General features: G+C 33.6%; 1 protein-coding gene across 14 annotated transcripts in view; it reads right to left on the bottom strand.

Moving 5' to 3' along the window:
* Window positions 1–66: 66 nt before the first annotated feature.
* LOC123524094 (spermatogenesis-associated protein 1-like) overlaps window positions 67–21429 on the bottom strand; it is an 87142-nt gene continuing 65779 nt past the window's right edge. For 7 of the 14 annotated variants that reach the window (XM_045302003.2, XM_045302001.2, XM_045302014.2 and 4 more), the window contains 7 exons: window positions 18869–18952; window positions 15209–15299; window positions 13442–13567; window positions 12908–13083; window positions 12160–12204; window positions 9434–9532; window positions 67–3734 (listed from right to left, as the gene is read on the bottom strand). In XM_045302003.2, coding sequence (XP_045157938.1) covers window positions 3570–3734; window positions 9434–9532; window positions 12160–12204; window positions 12908–13083; window positions 13442–13567; window positions 15209–15299; window positions 18869–18952 — 786 coding nt within the window. In that variant the 3' untranslated portion in view covers window positions 67–3569. Of the gene's footprint in view, window positions 3735–6812; window positions 6856–8247; window positions 8286–9433; window positions 9533–12159; window positions 12205–12883; window positions 13084–13441; window positions 13568–15208; window positions 15300–18868; window positions 18953–21429 lie in introns of all 14 variants that reach the window. The other 7 variants (XM_045302007.2, XM_045302005.2, XM_045302009.2 and 4 more) reach the window with 7 other exon arrangements.

A 21429-nucleotide genomic window follows, 5' to 3' on the forward strand; every position in this document is an offset into this window, starting at 1 on the left:
GCCCTAAATGTTGGTTTTCATGCAGCAGCACTCGAATGATCAGCAGAAAAAGAAAATAAAGACAGATAAATGTGTAACAATTTAATTTTAACTTTTTTCTATGGTTTGTAATAGAAAGAAATGAAATGATATTGCTAGCAAAATATATAAATTTAACTATAACAATTTTCTTGTCCATTTGTTTAATGTCAAGTATATAAACAACAATGGTAAACAATATAGTAAGAGGCACTTTACCAACATAACCTTACCTAAAAAAAGCAATGGCTAGGTTAGATTTAATGGCAAGTAGTTACTTCCCTTTGTATTAGTCTGAAAAAAGGTATATGGAAGTTCAAGAATGTAAGAAAACTTCAAAAATGGATTACTTTATTAAATGAGCATACCTCCAGAAATTCATCATAAATATCAGAAGAACACTGCCATGTACACCATGCTTTTAATTAGTTGAAACTGATCATTCCAAAAAAAAAAAAAAAAAAAAAAAATTTTTTGCAAAGTATATGCCATTCTATCTAACCAGCCATTTTATTTAAAGAAACTGAAAATACAAAATCAATTTACCCTCTCTGAAAACAATTACAATAGTTACACTATGTGAGCCAGTCTCTTTTGGGTTAAGCTGTGTTTGCTAACCAGTCTAAAAATTCTAGCATCTGATTGGCTTTTAATGCCCAGTCTTGAAATTGACCAATGGCAAAGCTCCATTCTTAGACTGGTCTACGTACTAGACCTTGGAGCTTTGCCACAAGGTTACAGAAATGTATTTTAAAGACAGTCTCAGAAAAACTAAGTATTGGTCGATTGAATAATTGTGCTCAGAACTTTGTTTAGAACCCAGCCACAGAATTCAACTTTGCAGTTGGTCACGTAACTCAAAATGGCCACTCGGGTGCTACTACTCGGAGACTGGTCTCCAATATCATAATGTTGGCCGTAATGCTACAGTTTTTAAGACTGGTTGCCTAACTTTTGTTTTATAACCACAGAAACTGATGTCTTCTTACAGAGGCAGACTTAAGAGTCACAAATATATACTTAAAAAGGTGTGTTGCATTCCTTTATCTTACTGAAATGACAGAGAATGTTCAGATACAGATTTATAGATTTACTATACAATTCAGACTGTATTTGCCATAAACATAATGATATTTGAAAGCTTTATTTAAAGGTCCATTACTAAGGGAAAGTGAGTTGGCAATTTTTTTCATGGCCAGTGCATAGACTTCTGCAAGACACTAAATAATGAAGATTGGCAGGTCAAAATTTACAAAAGGTCTTTGGAACTCAAAGAAATGTATGTGTATTATGTTGAAATTTCAATGAATCGACAGAATGACCCCCCAGGTCTTTTTAACTTTCTTCATACTTCATAGAAAAATAATTGAACATATACTGCGATTTATTTCGAATTTCTACATACCAACTTTCATTTTCCAATAAAATGAAATAGTTTCTGTGCTTTTTAAAAGAAATTAAAATGTTCACTTTCCTTAGTATTGGACCTTTAACCCTTACCATGCTGGACACAACTGATTCTGCCTTTGCGACCATTGTAGATTATGATCAGCCTGCACATCCATGCAGTCTGATCATGATCTGCACTGTTCACTTTTCAGCCAGTATCTTTTTGGTAAACACTCTTTTTAACAGTTAATGGTACTGTCCAAAATGGAAGATGGACAAGTTCATTACAGAAAATTAGCAGGGTAAGGGTTAAGATCATAAGCATACCATAATCATTTCATAGTTGAGCTGCAAAAAGAATCAGACAAACAAAACTTACTGTTTTAACTGTGAGAAACACATTGCTGTTTTCTCAAAAAATTCTTAATTGTAGAAAACTTTATTTTGGCATGATAAAAATTGAATGAATGGAATAAAGAAACTGAACTATTTCTACCCAATTGTTAAAAAAGGTTTCCACAAGAGATGGATATCAAAATGGCTTGAGCTAAATTTGAAACATTTGCCTCTGAAAATGACAATGTTTCATTTTCTTTGAACATGAAAACATGGACCACAAAAATAGCATTACTTCAGCAATTACAGACAGAGAACATTTTATATTAAATTAATTGATATGCATATATAAAGTAATTACATGTTATCACAGCTGATGAGCTTTCAGGCAAAAAGACATTAACAGTTACATAGCAGTGAATGTCCTCTTACTGTAAAACATTTATCACACTGAATTACATAATGTTTGGTGAATTATTTCATTATTGTAGAATCTGACATTTTCACGTGGCCAAAATTTCGCCAAGCTAAATCACATTATTTTGTGAGGTTTGCAAGTTTCTACTTTCAGTTTTGCTGAAATATTACACAGGCTTCCATTAGCTTTAAAAGATAAATTCATGACATTGCAAATATAGCAAAACAGGACCTTTCCAGATAACTTCTGGTTCTACAGTTGATGACAGAATAACAATGTGTAAGATTATTTTTTCAAAATGTCATATACATGAAATAGTTTCACAGAATGCGTCCATGTTCAATGGCCTACAAAATAAATATGTAACTTCCGATAATTTTAGAAAAAGTTTTGGTGAAAAAAAATGCCAAGAGGATGGAATGGGGAGAGAAATAATTGACATTCAAGTGACCTGTACAAATGTAAATTGTACATTAAATTCACAATTTTTAAAGGGCATACTGATACTAGACAAGTCTCAGCGGTGTGTTTTCAAACTGTTTTTCAGTAAATGTTCACATTTTGATTATCACAGATAATGACTAGTAAAAAAAAAAAAGGATTTTAAACGGGGGTGAAAAACTGGCTCAGTAAACGTATAACCTAGAACATTGACAACATCAAATGAGCCTGTAACATAGTTCATATGATATAAACATCCGAATACATCTATAGGAGCTTTTATAAATAAGTTTCAAAAATATATACATGAATACTGACTAACGGACGTTTTGACATTAACAATTTTACATGTATCTACAGTTAGGTATGTGTATCTCACCAATGATATTGTACAGCTGGTGACGCCTAATGAAACGAAACAAACATTTATTGTAAAAAATGACAAATATTGACGATTACAAAACAAATCCAAACATCAAACATTCATTTTGCAGGAACTGCTGGCACTGAGCTTGCGTAATGGACGTTTGTATTCTCAGGAATTAGTTTGACTGGCATACCTCTCTGTATTGTTGCTGTTCTGAAAATCACCTTAACATTTTCTGCACTCCTCAATGCGCTAGAAATTAGACAGACGAAACCTCTGTATGTTTCAGCTGTCTTTTTCTACTGCAGTACTAATGTGTCTTTACACTGCTGGATGCATCTGCTGTTAAACACCTAAATTCTGATTGTAGCCATTAAGGTACTGAAGTTTCATTGAATCTTTCTGGCATTTTTACAGAAAAAAATCAGTAGCCTCCAACCATGCCTTCAGAAGCAACTCCGAAAAAAAAACCTGACGGCATTGATCTCTTGAAACAAAATATTTATGAAGATGTTATCACTGATGGATTTTTTATCAACCCTTCTTGAGACCAGAATTTAGGTAGAATATTTGTATACATGCATGAAAAAAAATTGCAAACTAAGATCTTGGAGTAAGTCCAGTTCTTGCGGATATTAAATTGACGTCTGCTGCAGGAGGTGCATATGTTGTTAAATGAGAGTTTCTAGATAATGTCAAGTTTATTTTCTTCTGCGTCAGCTCAGCTCGTAACGCTCGGAGTTCAGTTTCTGCTTGATTTCGTAGCTGCAAAATCATGCAATGCAAAAAGAGCATTCAGTTATCGTACATACCTACAGTGTATCACTGACAATCTGAACAAACATACTGACAAACTGATAAAACATCTACAAAAATAAACAAATATTTACATGACAAAAGTTTCATAACAAATGTTTGCAAATTAATATATGAAATTTTCTATCCGATAAAAAATTTTAATAAATGAATAAAAATGTAGTTTAAAATTTAGTGTAGCTTAAAATTAAAAAAGTTAATAATAGGATAGATAATCTCTACATGCTCATATTAAAAAGATACATATCGACAAATAGCAGATACAATGAGAAAATGGCTTGCCAAGCCAACCAGCACACAATAGAAAAATATTAATATTGCTCTTTTTTATGAAAATGCTTACAATGCAGAATCTCCTTTTTATTTAACACTTTATCAGTAAAGAGGGAAATATCATTCTGCAAAGGGTGGGGTTTTTTTGCTAAGTTTTGAATTCCAAAGAGACTGAATTTAAAGAAATTATGAACATTTACCAAGTGTTTCTGCAAGACCATGGCACTAGCTTTATGACAGCTATAACATTGTATACTAGTTTATAAGACATAGATAATAAATATGTTCTGACAAGAATGCCATGATGACCCTAGTTTGCTCACCTGAGATGGCTTGAACACTTGGTGGAGAAAATATCTGTGAAATTACTTTGAAATTTTGCCAGCAATTTCTAACGAAAAGATTTTAAAGTATCCACTACAAATGAAATGGAATAATCTGAATCTTGACTGAAAGACATCAAAGGTATTTGTTCAAATGTTTTCAAATCGGGGATTTCTTTACAAATTGGTATAATATTAACACTATTGTGGAGTGTTGCCAAAGAGACATTTCTGTGAATTTATTTCAAAGCAAACAAGGAGAACATGTCATCCGAAGATTTTTCTCTGATGGCCATGTTTGCGTACAAAAATAGGATTATCTTTGAGGGTCCTCCAAGAAACTTCTCTGTGATCATATTATTTTAAAACTATGCCAGAGGTAAGGTCTAGGTAGACAGACGCAATAAGAACAGTTGTGTTGGAAAAAAATCAAAACTGGGCCAGTTCAGGCAAAAAGATTATTCGAGTTTCTTCTACACACATTTAAGGAAGACCTCTGCCCTCTGGCAGCCATGTTTTTGACACATCAAAATAATTAGTAGTATTTGGTTGAGGGTCTCACAAGGTTCGCTTCTGTTATTTTGAAATCAGGTCAGCACTTCTGAAAACAAGACTCAAAGTTTTCACTGAAGTAAAAAACTTGCTCAACCCCCTGAAAGTCATGTGTTTAAACAAAATGGAATGACATGAAGAAATTTGGTAGAGGGTTATTCTGGGAACATTTTTCTGAAGTGATTTCGACACTGTGCCAGTAATTCCTTCGAGTTGCCATGTGAACAAGAATTCCGTATGAATGACCTAGATTTCAAGGAATCAGACAGGGAACTGGCTTAATAGCTGATTAAAGAAAATGTGGATGGACAGACATCCTATGATCACAAATAAGTCGTGATCCCATTAGTTGCTGAAAGAGACGCAAAATTTTCCCATTCTACAATATAAATTTTTACACTCGAGTATTATAAAAAATATACTACATCTCTACTTTATTAACTTGGCAAGCCAATTTTCCACAAATGAAACAGATGTGATATCTAGACATCCACACATACATCAACAATATTTTTTAAATAAAAACTTGTAACCAAACCTGTAAAAAAAATTGAAAGTATACAAGGTGAAGGTCACCCTGGTCTCAGGAATACAAGAGAGACAACACTGGCACAACTTTTCACTTCTTTTGTCAATCAACATACAAATCTATTGTGTTTTTAATAAAGATGCTCCTTTTATTTATCAAAAACCCTTTTTATTCACATTTCATCCTAATGTTTTAAGACATAAAATAATAATTACAGTTTAACTTCTCTAAAAATCCAATCAGCAACCAGATTTTCATTTTTTTAACTCCCTTATCCTTATATTATAGATCACACAATTCCTGGTAAGTAAATTTATTAGGTCTATCTTTCATCTGGAAAATATGGAGGTTGCTATTGGTTACTTACAATATGATACCATTTCCATGGAAATGCTTACAAAAATAGTTTGCATTAAAAGAAAGTTGTGCCAGTGTGCTGCCTTGTATTTCTGCTAGATATCTCCATTGAACCTTTCCAAATCATGAAAATACAGCCAGGTCACCAAAGTGTGTGTGCATGCAAAAACTGTGCTAAGTCTTTATGTCATCATATGGTTGCCATGACAACCAGTAAATATTTTGAATTTTCACACTGAAAATGATTTGCAATAAATCCAGTGAAATGTTCTAATTCCATTGCATTTAAATGTAAATTAAGATTTAGAAATAAGAAAATTCAAGTTTATTGCTCTAATTGGGAAATAGATTTTAATAGTTTTTTCGTTCAAATGCATCATAATTAATCACTCAGGCCTTCGGTCTTCGTGATTAGGTAACTACGCATCTGAATTCAAAATCACATTTTATTGGCCAACAAAGCACGCAAAACTAAAATTTATTTCAACTCTAATTTGAATTATACCAGGAAGGGATACCAATCTGGAATCCTTTCTTTTATGCGTAAATGGACGCAGTAAACCAGAATAGCCAAAAGTAGGTCATTTTGCGAAACGTGTTTTAATCGACAAGACAATACACGGTAAAATCCTTCTTTGTTTATATAAAAGAAAATCTTAAAAAGTGTTAGAATAAGAAACTATATATTAATTAAGGAGTGGACACATAGTGACAATTGGCAATTTCTGTTTGACCCAAGTATTGTCTGTATGCACTTTTGTCTTTCTCTTGTTGTACAAGCTATGGTCTAAGAATGATGAAATAGTTTACAAGAGTATATAATAACATGGAAACTGCCTATTACTGTTATGAATCCACTGCCTTAAATCAACTTTCTATATTAGTGGTATTTAAATTGAATAAAATCATCACTTGAGCAGTGCTTTCAAGTTTCAATTTACATGTGATATTATGTTAAGGAATGTTATGATGGAATTCAGAGTGCAAAATTACCATTTATTTCTTTTTCTTTTCCAGTTCATTCAAAGCCTCGTAACTATTGACAGATGCAAGAAAATTGTAAACAATAATGAGAGATGGATGCTTATTTTGATCTAATACTCTATTTAAAAGTTTTAATTTGTTCCTATTCAGATACTTTTGGTATCATTTTGATATAGATTTCTCTCAATCTAATGGACACTTTGGCATGTAAAATGGTCTGCTTTATCAAGCTAAGCATCACTAACATACACTAAAAAGCTTAACAAGTGAAACTCCCTCCTTAAATGAGCCGATCTTTACCATACATTATGCTACCGGTACCTCCACTTTGAGTCAATCTTAACTACCGGTATACTATAAACCCCTTTGGGAAATCCCTCCATTATGAGGTAATCTTTACCATACTTTCAGCTCCTGGGGAAACTCCCTCCATTATGTACCAGTCTTAACTATATATTAAGCTTTGAAAGGAAACTGCCTCCATCATGAGCCTAGATTTATTATACATTAAGTTCCTTGGGGAATCTCCCCACCCCCTCCTTCCCTTATCAGCCAATCTTCACCATCTATTATGCTAGGGAATGAACCTCCCCCAAATATGCACCAATCTTTACATGTATACGTTTCACTCCGGGGAAAGAAATTACTAGACATTAAGCTGGGGGGGGGGGGGGAATTATTTACATAAAACTCCAGGGAAATTGTGGTTTTCATCAAATTGTTCATTAAAGTGATGTAACTAATGTGAATTTTATTCATGAAATAATAAATCCATGCCTCATAATTCCTAATTAAGGAACTGTACTGTATCACTCTCAACTTATAAATATTCATAAGTCAGCAAGTGTTAATTTCAAAATCATCAAACATTAATCAATAAAATAATCAAATCAAATTTGTATCAATAAATACTGTAAACATGGACATGTTTGTGATAGGGTACTTAAAATAATAAAAATACTGAAAGCTAGTGTATGACTTTCCTTGAAAGCAATGTATATGTAAATTTTCTTGGGTGTTATTTTTTGTACATATATGTATATCTCAAGATTTCCAAAATCATGACTAAATTTATATGAAGTATAATCTTAAACAAGACTTATTTCTCCAAATTTTTGGAATGTGTATATCTGCATATATGAAGAAATTGACAAGAATTGCAAAAAAAATAAAAACTAGCATGTCATGAAGATGAAAGCACACTTTAAATGTCACATTTTTTCATGTCATCCAAACTTAAGAATTTTATCAAAAATTCAAAGTTTTAAAAGTTAGCGTAATTTTCTTAAACACATATTCCACATTTACAGTATCAAAATTAAAGCGAAAATCGGCAAGATCAGCAGTTTGTAATTTGTTATTTTTAAATCAGGCCTGAAAAGACTTATCATGCTATTCTACAGTTATGTTCAAACACAAATGCAGCAACTGCAGGTGTACTTACACTCGTTTAGCATAAAACTTGGTTAGGTACGGCTTGTTCTAATAAAAACAGCAAAAAATCATCAAAAAATAATCATGCATTAATAGGTTGAAATATCTCATGCATCATGCATTTAATTCAAATCAACATAGAAAATCACACAATTTTTAAAGGGTGCTCAAATAATTTTTAAAAATATCAAAAATGATGTGAATGTTTTAGTCTCTTTTTCTTTCTTTTTTCCGATATAAATTTGAGCTTTTGTTCAATAAATTGTTTTGAAATAAACTGAACAATATTTTAATCTTAGCAGTGGCCAATAGATAATCAAACGTCAACAGTTTGGGTTTTAAGAAATAATCAAATTAATCCCGTGGGATAACTTGTACTTGAATTATTAAAAATTCTTCAGTCACTTAAAACTGCAAACTCCATGCAAACTTACATGCAGATAAACTCTCGAAGAAGGTTACTTCTGTTTTAAGATTTATTTAGAGGCATTTCAGTGCAAATTTGTCATTAAAAGCTTAAGCAGGGACAACATGTCCCAAAATTGTAACGTCTGAAAACTGCGATTATACGCCAAAAAACAGTGTCCTTCTCCGAGAGTTTACAACACACACTTCTGAAAAGTAATAATGGAGATATCTAGAGTGGCTAAGAAGGTTTTGTTGCTATGGTAACAGTTTGTAAATACACAACACAGCAACAACAAAAACAATTATTTCATTGGCTCAAATTTGCATATGTCTAGCTATGTATTTACTATAAAACATTTGCCTTACCATTACTGTATTTATCAAACATATGTCAGCTAGCGCTATATTTTCTACAGATTCTGTTTCAAATCATAAACACAACTAGGACAACATTGATTACAATCAAAAGGGAACACTATATGCATAGCAATTTTAATTAAGCAACGGGTTTGAGTACATAAGCGATAGCAAAACAAGTCAAGCTAAAAACCCTGAAAACCCGTTACCATAGCAACGCAACTCAGCTCACTAAACCAGGGTGACCTGTGGCTGTGTACACAAATTTCTTCTAAAAAATAGTGTTTACACACAATACATGTGTTTTCAAAAATGTGTAAAAATTTATTTACACAAAATACACATGAATGTGCAAAAAAAATTGTAGCAGAAAAAATAGGAGAGTAAAAAATGACAGTAATAACTAGCTATAATCACATGACCAGGCCTACCTTCATTTCACTGGTTAATTTCATTTTCGCATGATCCACCCTACGTCTAATATCTTCAATTTCATGTTGTAATCTTGTCGCTTGAATTTTGAAGCTATTCTGAAGCACAGTAAAATTCAATAGTACAATAAGGTGTTACATGTAACTTCCAATACGCTGAATGCAACCTTATAAAACATGCCAGAAATTTCACGCACATCTATCTAATGAAAAACTGTGCGGACAAGACATGATTTTTGTCTAACTTTTATGCCAATTGAGCTGATACCATTTTTAAATTGTTATCATATTTCATAAAGATGCATTCAGTGTTTACATATGAAAATGCAAGCAACTGAAAATAATTGTCAATTCTTAAATCTTAACAAATTGTTGAACATACTTAGGTTAGTAGCATGCTTTAAATTAACATGTACTTCTAAATTTTCACTGAAATTTATTACCTTTGTGAAGCTACCAAAACACAGTAAATCAGAATATTTTGAAAAAAAAGTTACATCATTCCTATTTTACATATTTCATTGTGGTCATGTTTTATTTAATGTTATACAATGTATATATATTATTAATTACAAAGATGTAATTACGCAGATGAAATGACAGAAACATTACAGATTGACATAAATATGCATAAAAAGGTGTAAGAATCTAAAATCTAGCGTTTAAAATACAAACACAGCTTTAAACATGTAATGTGTTGATTGTAAAATATTTACATGCCCCCTCCCCCCACTACTGTCTATCACACCATTTTAGTCACCTTGACCTTTGAAACACTGACCACTAACTCAATAGGTGTCACTTACTGACAACAGACAATCACTGCATGATGCTTGGCAATCATAGAACTAAGCATTCTACAGTTGATGATTGGGAAGCATATTCAGTGTTAATCCCAGAAACAATAGGGTTCGTTAAATATATTTTGTTAATCAAGCAACCACTCTATGTAGTTGGAAGGCAGCAGGCCCACTGTGTTACTGTCCAGAGACTGTTCTCAGTCCCAAGATCACTATGACTAATCTACTGACCCCAAATATAATAAAGTTCATCTACTGACCACGTGCAATTACACTATGAAGAGTGACAATGTGAGCCTAAGCCTTCTTTAGTTACATAGGGGAAACCATTTTCAGTCTCAAGGTCAGTGTGACTGTTGCCTTTGACCTACTGACCCCTGAGTTTAACATACTGACCCCTTAAACAATATGGTCATCTACCGGTACTGACCATAGGTGACCATCCTATTAAGTTTGATGACAGTCTTTGTCCAGTTGCTGATTGGAAACCAAACTGACCGACATGAGAAAAACAATAAACCCCCTCTTCTTAAAAGGGGCATAATTACATTCTACAGCCTTTTAATTGTATCAGAGCTGATTCCCAGCTACAAGGACTTTGCAAAGACACAGAAAGATTCATTTTCTGAATAAATTCATGCTTCACAACATAAAACATTGTTGGTAAAGTGCCTTGGGTGATAAAGAACAAAAACAACAGTGTAAACCTTCACCAGCAAAAGTAAGTTGTGTGGACCATTTTCAACTATACTGTTCTAAAAATTTAGGTTCCTCACTTTTCACAATATGCAAAAGTATTTACTTCAGCTACAGTGAAACACTGATCACTCAAGGTCGCATGGGGATTTCAAAAATGCTCCTGCCATCTAGAGTTCCCAGCTATTCAAACATTGAAAATATGCAGAAAAAGGCTGGGGATCATAACATGTAATTTCAAAGTAAGCACAGGTGCTTTTGACGAGTAGTGTTTTCACTGTATTTCATTTTCAGTTGAACTTCAAATGATTTTAGATAAGTGTGCAAAATTTGAAAAAAAATCTTATCACAGATCACAGAAGTATATCACAGATGATTCTATCAGGTAAATCTATACCATCTGTCTTCATATCAGACCACACAGTGAATGACTGGTTTTGAAGCAGAAAGCCTTGACCAGTTACAGTGAAATCATTTAAAACTTGTAAGCTAGGGACTAATTTTCATAGATTTTGTGGTTATGTCACTCCATTAAATTTAATCCTACTGAGCAAATACTTTTACTATGATTTTTATCTTGAAATTTTGAACTCCATGAATTCATGTCACTACTAAATAACCATTTTTGCATAAACCATGAAATTTTATACACACCAAATTAAATGATTTCACAGTATTCAAACTAGCTCTACAATTCTTTGAGCAACATATGTGAAGTTAAGAACTCATCTTAAGAAACAGTCACAGAAGTCCCAAAAGCAACAAATAGTTAAAGCTCTGTCAAGAAATTTAGTTCTTTAGTCACCTAGAAATAATAGAACTAAATTTTTGAAACCATTCTTTAACTTTCTTTGCGAGCAAAGTTAAAAAAAAACTATAAATGAGAAGCAATGGAAGTGCTAATTTTAGAATCAGCTATAGACACAGATCATGAAGGATATGATGTTATATGTACATCTAGTTATATCATTATATAACTGCAAAGCAGACAACCTTACTGTATGCTTCTCAATTAAAAATGACATCAAAGTATGCAAGTAAAAAGTTCAAAAAATAACTCATATGTATACAATCCTATAAAATTAACAATTAATACCATTTCAAGTATCAATTCATTATATGTATAGGTACTGGGGCATCATACAGAGTCAATGTACTTTGAATGATCTACATTAGCATTCAAACTTCTAATAAACAAGCAAACATTTCTGTCTTAAATTACTGCTGTACCAGTTTTCTGTAAGCTCTCAATTCCCTATCAAAGTATCTGAATAACTGAAATAAATAAACAGAATTTTCAACAAGTATTATATTACTCCCATCAGTAATTTCGCCCATGTGGAATAACGTTAATGTTTTGATCAAACTGCACATTCTTTCGAGGACTGCCATTTAATCGGTCAGGACTTTTGGATGCCAGAATGCTTCTGGCACTTGAATGCTTTGACTCATAGTCGGAATCAAACTGATCACTATCTAAATACGCTTGTTTCTGGTCAGTGCCGACCAGGCCTACAGGGTACTGTTTTCGCTCTTTCCTGGCTTCATGAAATTTATTACTAAATCTATCCAGTCCACTGTTTGTCACGACTCGAGGCCGACCCCTATGGACTGGTTGTCGCTGTGAGTTTGAAGCCTCGGTCCATCCTTGCCGTGGAATTGGCCTTTCATGGAAACTTTGGGACCTAAGACCTCTTGAAGGGGACACGATTCTCAAATTTGGAGAAATGTCTTTACTTCTTCTAGGGGATTCAACTCTAGGTGACATTCTTGGAGAATTATATTTTGATTTTCCATTGTATGGATCAGGGGAGACAATTTCCCTTGTAGGAGAAGCTTGTCTTGCAGAGAAATTCTCCTTAGATTCAGGTAACCTAGAGTTGTCCCCCCTAGAATTTGGTGCTGGTGAGGTGTGTGGTGAGGGTGTGCGGGAAGTCTGAAAAGCTGAACTCACCACGGGCCTCGCAGGTGAACCCACCTTGTTCGAGGGTTTTATATCATTTAATTTAGTAGCCTTTTCTTTAGGACCCTCTAAAGTTGTGAGTAATTTTTTATGAATAATGTCCAGTTCATGTCGTAGTCTGTTGCACTGTTCTTCTAATGGCCCAGTCTTCTTTTTCTCTTCAAAATATCTTTTCTTCCATAAATCTCGAGCTGCAACACAATTGCGTGGAAAAGTATGATAAAGAACAATATATATAATAAGTAAAAGGGAGAAGTAGCTGCAGTTTGTATATGAAACAGTTACAAAGACAAGAAATTCATTTTTACAGGTTCATCAGAAAATTGGTTCGTGTACTATTTTGATGCAGATTTAGTTACAGAAAGCCAATAAATACGGCTTCTCTTTCAGTTTGAAAAGTTTTATGGAAATTTCTTTTCGGTCCATCTGTCATTTTTATACTTGTAAGTCCCATTCACACAATTACAATGACTGGTCTGCTCAGAAATATCAAAACTTCAAATAAGAATTAACATTTCCATAAAATTATGATATAAGATAAAATAATACCATGATTTCGTTTATTCTGTGTTTTTGTTTGCATTTGTTTTGCATGTTTAACAAGTTCTTCCCGCTGTCTTTCTGCTGCCCGCCGAGCCTCACGCGCCTCTTCCAGTTCCCGTAGTAATTCCTCTTCTGTAATAGAATCAAACATCAAATATTTTAGATCTGACCTATCCATTGTGTTCTGAAATGGTCTATTCCAAGATGGCAGCTATCTGCAACCAATGCTGCAGTTTGACATAAAATGACAATGAGCTGTCTCCACTTAGTCTTCAAAGAAACCGATCATTTTATAATCACAGTTCATTTAAAGGCTAGTCTTTTCTAAAACACTGTCTTTCTTTAAAATCAAAACAAGAGGTAAAAATCTAAGGATTAAATGCACGAATATGAAACTCTGTTACATAAACCCAAGAACTTTTTTCACTCAGTTTTGAAGTGATTTTTCAAGTAATTCTTGCTTAGAAGACGAACTGAAAACAGCTTGTGTCACTTTTGCATTCATGCAGAAGATGAGTTTCTTGCTCATCTTCTAAAAATAGACTGTGGGGACTGAAAATGAAATAGTGCGAGTCGCTGAAATCAGGATTATCAATATTACATTTGCGCTGAAGTTTAAATGCTGTTTTAGTTGCAAAACGTCAGCTGTCAATTGTCAGTGCTTTGCATAAATCTCACACAAAAATCAATCAATTCATGCACATCAATCAAAATGGCTTTTGCACAACAACGTGCAATTTTACTTACCTCTGGTTGTTTATTTAAAACGTCTTAATTTAAATCGAGGTATTTTAGGATTTGCAGATATTTCATTTTATGTCAAAACAAGGATGTGTGGGTCAATATTTGATAAATGACAATAATAAATGGCAATTTCCTCTGTTTTTATCAAATTACAATATTAAATAATTGTCAACACTGACAATGGAATTAATTTTGATACAACTATTTATCAAAACATGATATTAATTTTTCAAAAGGCTACAAACAAATAAATAATCTTGAGAAAGTGTTTTTGTGGCATCTATAGGATAGCTATCTTGCATGGTTTCCACCTAAACGAGGAAGCACTTCAGGGGTATTTCTTAATAAAAATCACACTCTTCACATCAAATAATGTCAAATAAATCTAAATCTCACTGCCAAAATGAATTATCTTCGTTTTATTTCACGATGCTAGATAACACCTTTTGGCGGCAAGAGAAGAGATATTATCGCAGTAAGGCCCTTCACCAAAAAGTGATCCTCTAGAACAAACACTATACCTTACCTTAGTGACAAATGACGTTATATAATATGGGAAACAGTATACGCAGAGATGGCTAAAAGTAATTTTCTCCTGTTAAACGACATCTATATATTGACATTATATGTATGACAGACGACGGGTAAATATGATTTCACTAAGATACGTGGGAATATTGTATATAAATCAGTACGGAGATAAAATAAATCAGATTTCTAAGTATAAAAGGAATGTTCTATGAAACTGACAGTTATGATTAAAAACTTTTTTCCTTATGCGTCAACACTAATGTGAGAAAATTTGAAAATATCTAATAAAACACATCTAATAAAGTAAGAAAACTGGAAAAGAAAAACTTAATTAAGTTTATCTATATTCAACAAAAGTGTACGAGAAGTGAGTGCACAGTTTACCTTTTTAATACGAAGTTGATGAAATTTTTCTTCACAACGATAAACATTTTACATTCATCCTTATCTTACCTATGACGTCAAAAACACAAAACACATGAATATTTATCAACATACTTTGTTTCTTGCGTCTTGCACGTGCTGATGCAGTGTCCCTGTCAGGGGAGGCAAGTCTGAGTGGCGGAGGAGAGGGGTATCGGGTCAACTCCTGGAAAATATGTGTAAATATATGTGTTAAAGCAGTTATTCACAACAATGCGAGAAGCTCCCTTGAAAACAGCCCTAAAGTAGTAATTTGGATGGCACTGCAATTTTTTAATTGACGCTGCAGCGAATGTATTATCAAGAAAAGGCTACTTGCAATTTGTATACATTACAGGACTTAAAATCTACAAAAAATATCAATAATACCCAAATAAATTTTCTGTATTACCTAAAATAAGATTAACTTTAAAGATGAAAGTGTCTGTTTAAAAAACCCTGAAATCTGAACAGCATGATAAAAGTGCACAGCAATAAAATTGTGCATGTATTACAGTAAATGACGCAAAAGATGACCTGTCAATTTTATGGTAGGTACACGCGCTCTGACATTACAACTTAAAGCAGTTAAATATCTGTAAAAATTATCGAAACCATAAACAATTTTATTCTTAAGTCATAAACAAATATGTTTTGTATCTGCAATATCATTACACAAATATACTTGTACCACTTATCTAATGTTAAAGTCTATTTTTGAGTGCCATAATCTGATTACAAGATGAATCATATTTTGCTGTTTTCGCTGTTTACTGCGAAACCATTTCATTTCATAGTCTTCGCATAAACAGGTATTTCGTTGGGATTTTAACTTTTGAACATAAAATGAATATGAATATATTTTAGTTGTTCTTTTGAATTAAATTTCATGGACTGACCAAACGACGAAAACCACGAAAATTAGTCCCCTGATAATAACAATGATTTCACTGTAATAAGCTTTGGCGTTAAGGTAGTCTCGACCTCCAATGTCGTGATAACATTTGCGATAGTTTTAGTTTTGCTCATACTAGCTAACAGAGCGATACATCATATTAGCAACTCCAAATGAGTAACAAACTCCGAAACATGATTTGTTAACAATGAGAAAATGCCTGTTGTCTTATCAAATCACAAAATTAAAGTGTTGCAAAAATTACACAGTTTACAGTATGTGCAAAGTTACAACTGTATTTAACGACTAAGTACCAATTTTTGTCAAATCAAAATGATATACTTCTTTTAAGCAGAAAACCTCTAAACAAGAACTCTTGAGAACAAAAACCTCTTCAAACCAGCCGCTAAAAGCTTCTATCCTCATAAAAACAAACTTAAAGGGGCATGCCTCCAGATGACCAGCACAATGATATTTGAGCCATGCCATGAGAAAACCAACATAGTGGCTTTGCGACCAGCATGGATCCAGACCAGCCTGCGCATCCGGGCAGTCTGGTCAGGATCCATGCTGTTTGCTAACAGTTTCTCCAATTCCTATAGGCTTTAAAAGCGAACAGCATGGAGCCTGACCAGACTGCGGGGATGCGCAGGCTGGGGTGGATCCATGCTGGTCGCAAACCCACTATGTTGGTTTTCTCATGGCACGGCTCAAATGTTTTTGAAGTGACAGTAGCATCTACAAAATATCAAAACACATTAATTTGTTCATATTTTCCAAGAATCATATAAAGTCCGGTAAAATTAACCATCCTCCTATTTACATCATATTTACATGGCAGAGTAGTTACATATTTTGCAGACTGCATTTTCATTATTTGATGAATTTATAAAAAACTAATTGCATCACTTTGCTTTTACATTTTATTTACAATTGCTACCAAATAAATGAATTAATTTCTGAAATTAGAATATTCACATAAATCTGACGGCATGCCCCTTACAAAAACTTCCACATAAAACTTTTTGCTCCGAGTATGTGCTTGTTCTGAGTTTTGCAGGGATGCATTATGATTTTAATAAGGTATAGTATACTTTAGAATAGCTGATGAAAAGTCAAGATTCTACTATTTATAGTAATGATATTTCTCATATTTTACTGACATAATATGTAGTAAGAACAAGAATGATGTCAACATTGTATGACACATGCCCCTTTAAAATACGTGTTAAAAATACACCCTGAAAAATTGTGCATGTCCACTTCATGTTGATGATTATACCTTTTTACATTTTAGTTGGATGGAAGATAATAAAAGAAGTAAAGTATACAATGTTCTAATGTCAATGTTATATTTCAAAGTCTAAAAAGAACCAACTCCAGAAAGTATAAACAGGCCTAAAAGTCTTGACAATATGCACATGTCCACTTCATGTATATTAATTTCAGTTGGATGTTGACTGTAACACAAGAAGAAGAAGGTGTGTTGGACTGAAAGACAAACTGACAGTTCAAATACTGTAAGCCTTCTGGGGGCATGAAAATGGATTATTTTCTAATATGACTCCATGCATGCCCAATGTTTATGGATTTTGATAACCTGATCTATGTTTGCCAGTTAGGGTAACACCAGAAAATTGCTACAAAATAGCTTATTCCATTTTCTTTTTCAACATTATTCATTATCACTGCCAAAGTTTTGATGGTCAGATTTGATTAGATAATGTGTCACTTGCTTTTGCAACTTCAAATACACTTATGATATGGTCAAGATATAGGTCAACAGAATAACCTCTTTCCCTTAGCTGACCGAGTAAAAAAAGTAAAAATAAATCTGTGATCTGTGCCCCGAAATGAATATCTGATTTTCCATTTAAGGACATTTGGAATGTGTAAATTACAGGCAAACTAGGGGTGCTTTTGAGAAAAGCACATGTCTCCCACAACTGCCTAATCATCCAGTCTACAATGCTGTGTCGGTGTACAATGCTGTTCGGCGGAAGCGGATGGGAGTAACCATCTACAATGCTGCGCCGGTGGTTGTTGGTAATTATGTTCAAGGGCCATAATTCCGAAGTGTCTTGGCGGATTTGGCTAGTTATCGAACCTGGCCGAGGTCTTATGGTCAAACACATTTTGTTCAAGTTTGGTGAAGATCGGATGAGAAATAATTGACTTAGAGTGCAGACAAGCTTTGTGACAGACAGACAGACACACACACACACACTGAAGTAAATCAATATGTCTCCCACACCACTACAAGAAGTTGGCAAGGCCGTTCAGGACTCAAAATTTCAAAGCATGTGCAATGAGAAAGAACTCTCTGAAAAATGCAAATCCAAAGCTAAAAAGCAATGAAAATCAGACAAGAAATGCTAAGATACTTTGTAAATAGAGGCATGACAGCATTTAATAAACCTGCACATGTACTTTGTTTTACATGCATGTGTAAATTTGTAGGTGCACGCACACATATACATACACATGCATTTATAATTACACATGTACTTGTAAAATTATTTGTGGAAGTATATATCTGCATGTGCTCCTGTAAAATACAACTGTAATATGCATAATTGTAAGTGTCCACTTATATGCATTCATGCACAATGTATGTGAATGCTATAATATTAATTTTGAGATCTGCACACATGCAAAGTTGACTCTTGACCAAAATTCTAAGCAATAATTTTGAAAACTACTGTTATTACACTGCCATTATGCCCTTTCCTTGTACAGTAATTACAATAGTACAATATGACATGGTAGTGACATAACAGTGCCCAAAATGGCTGCCTACAATAACATTCTACATTACTTGTTTGATTTTCATCATTTTCTTAACACTTCATGGTTTTTACGTTTTTCGAAATATTGCTGCTTTCCTTTAAGGTGTTCTGCCGACTCATTTCTACAGCAGGTTCGGGCACTCCTTTTTCGGACAACTGTTAAACAAAGAAAGCCTTACACAATGTCATGTATCATTATCATCAATAAATGGAATGAAATTTCACATGTCAAGGTAATGGACCCGTTTTGACAATAGGCAATTTCTATGTGATTACTACTGTTCGCAGATCAAATCTGCCCCTTCAACCTTTTTGAAATCGATAAGAGTTGCACGTTTACGTCACAAAAACAGTGAAGCTGAAGCTATTTTTGGAGTAATCCTGACAGGTTAACCCCACCCCATCCACAATAAATTGTTCATTCACCTTGTCGTGAAAGAGTTGAATGTGTCCTTTTTTCTTTATACTGACGTCACACAAAGCCCGTGCTCTGACTCTATCTTTGAAATTATTATCAACGAAATTTCCAACCACGCAGGTTTTATAGAAAGGTATCATTTAACCTTCAAGCAACGCAACACTCGAAGATATAATTGTCATATCCATAGAAACTGATTAATTTTTTTTTCAAACTTCTGCACAGAGTCTTCCATAGATCTAACTCCAATATCTAGATCTAGTTTTTTATTTTATTTTATTTTTTTGGTGGGGTTTATGTGTATGTGAATTTATCTACTAGATATCTATTTATTTGAAGTCATTTAAACACCATTTCAGTTATTTACATACAGGCAGTTGATAAGCCTTGTCTTCGTTCATGGAAAGAACTATAGTTAATTATTAGACTCACATAAGTCAAAATAGTTTGACGTTTAGTTTGTTTTATATTTGTGACGGGCAAAAGGACCAAAATATTTCAGGATAAATCACAGTTACAGTACACCGTCATGTAAAGTTATAAAAATTATTTTGCCTAAAAATAATTACATTTATTTTCTCACGAAATTGGTAGCTATCTTGTTGCTAGGTGTGTAAACTAGAAACTATCGTTGTTGTCAAGTAATCTTGTTTTGTGATTTATTGGTTACCTGTCTAAACACAATAGAGTAATGATGAACGCCTTAGCGTCTGGGAACCACTCAAGCGTTATATTAACTTCAGATCACGTGCAATATTCACAGTTGAATTTAAGGTGTACTGGCTAGCGTTTCAGATCGATGTTAAATTGAATAGCTAGATCTACACGCCACGTGGACGATACAGAGCGCGCCAGGAACGTAGAGGCGAACCAGCTTGTCTAGAGGATGACCAGGGAAAGCAAACAAAGACGGCGGATTTGCCAGTAAATCCCAGGCATCAAACAAATGCTGGTAGGTCTGTTGTTATTGATTTCAAACACGCAAATAATTTTGCAGTCTAATAATTACCGTTTTTCTGTTGAGAATCTATTTATGGGGTGTGGCGGCCCTAATGCTCATAATTTGCAGATTCGAACCAAAGCATTGGCGTTTCTCGTTTAACAACTGTAAAAATTTGTTTTCTCGTACTTCCAAAACACGAGATTCAAAAACAGCATTTCCGCTAACTATTCGCAAGGTGCTCGTAGAGCAAGTTAGTGACGTCACATTGCTTAGGACAAGGAAATTTTGCACAGTTATTTCTAGCAATTTTAAAAATAGCAAATTTGCAGAGGGTCTTACATTAATCTCGCCTAGAAGCTAAAAGGGGCCGTTGAATTGTCTAAATAGTGAATGGCCCAGTATGCGGGTTGAGTTTGGACGAGTTTATCGAAACTGGCAGAAAGATTGTAAGGAAAAACTAGCGTCTTTGATAGTAGATAAATTAGTTTTATTATTTATTTTATTATTTATACTAGTAGCTCTATGTCAATTGATGTTCAAGTAAGTTTTTCTCATACATGCGCTTACAATCACCGGCCGTCATCCTGCGGTAAGTCGCACAGGACCGGGAGTATCTGCCGGCATGCAAACGCAGGCACCTGCACAAATAGTATTTTTTCACGGCAAACATTTCTTTTAAAAGTCTGACCAGGTTACACAACAAAGTTCTATCGAGATCTTAAAATCAGCAAAATCACTCGTCAAAATTTAAGATTTAGAAGTACTTACAAATTTTCTCCTGAATGATTTCATTAATGTACAACAGTACACGTGCATCCAGAGAATAAGAATTTAAGATCCACTGTTTAAATTCAGATTGGATAAAATCTAACATAAATAAAGAGGTCGAAATTGTTAGGGTTGCAGGTCTTATACCGAACGACCTTTGAATTTTTTTTTTTGTAATACAGGTAATATACAGCTATACAAAAGTTGTCAGGTGTACAGTTTAGGCTGTTCCTGGATAAATTGGTTTGCGAAAACGTTATCTGCAAACTTGTTTATACAATATCTTTTCAGCATAGTTTTTAAAGGTATAGATGAATAATTGCTTTATACTGCAGAAACAAAGAGTGACTGAAATGTAACTAAATACATGGACGTAGATCTGTATACATATTGCTATATTAATTCAATAAAATGTTGAGACATTTAACACATTGTCTTGGCCTAGAATATGTCACTGTCAATTTCAAACTAAATTCTTGTGTATCTCTTATTTTTCATGCAAAT

The sequence above is a fragment of the Mercenaria mercenaria genome, chromosome 3 (assembly GCF_021730395.1).
Source record: "Mercenaria mercenaria strain notata chromosome 3, MADL_Memer_1, whole genome shotgun sequence".
In the NCBI taxonomy this organism is placed as follows: Eukaryota; Metazoa; Mollusca; class Bivalvia; order Venerida; family Veneridae; genus Mercenaria; species Mercenaria mercenaria.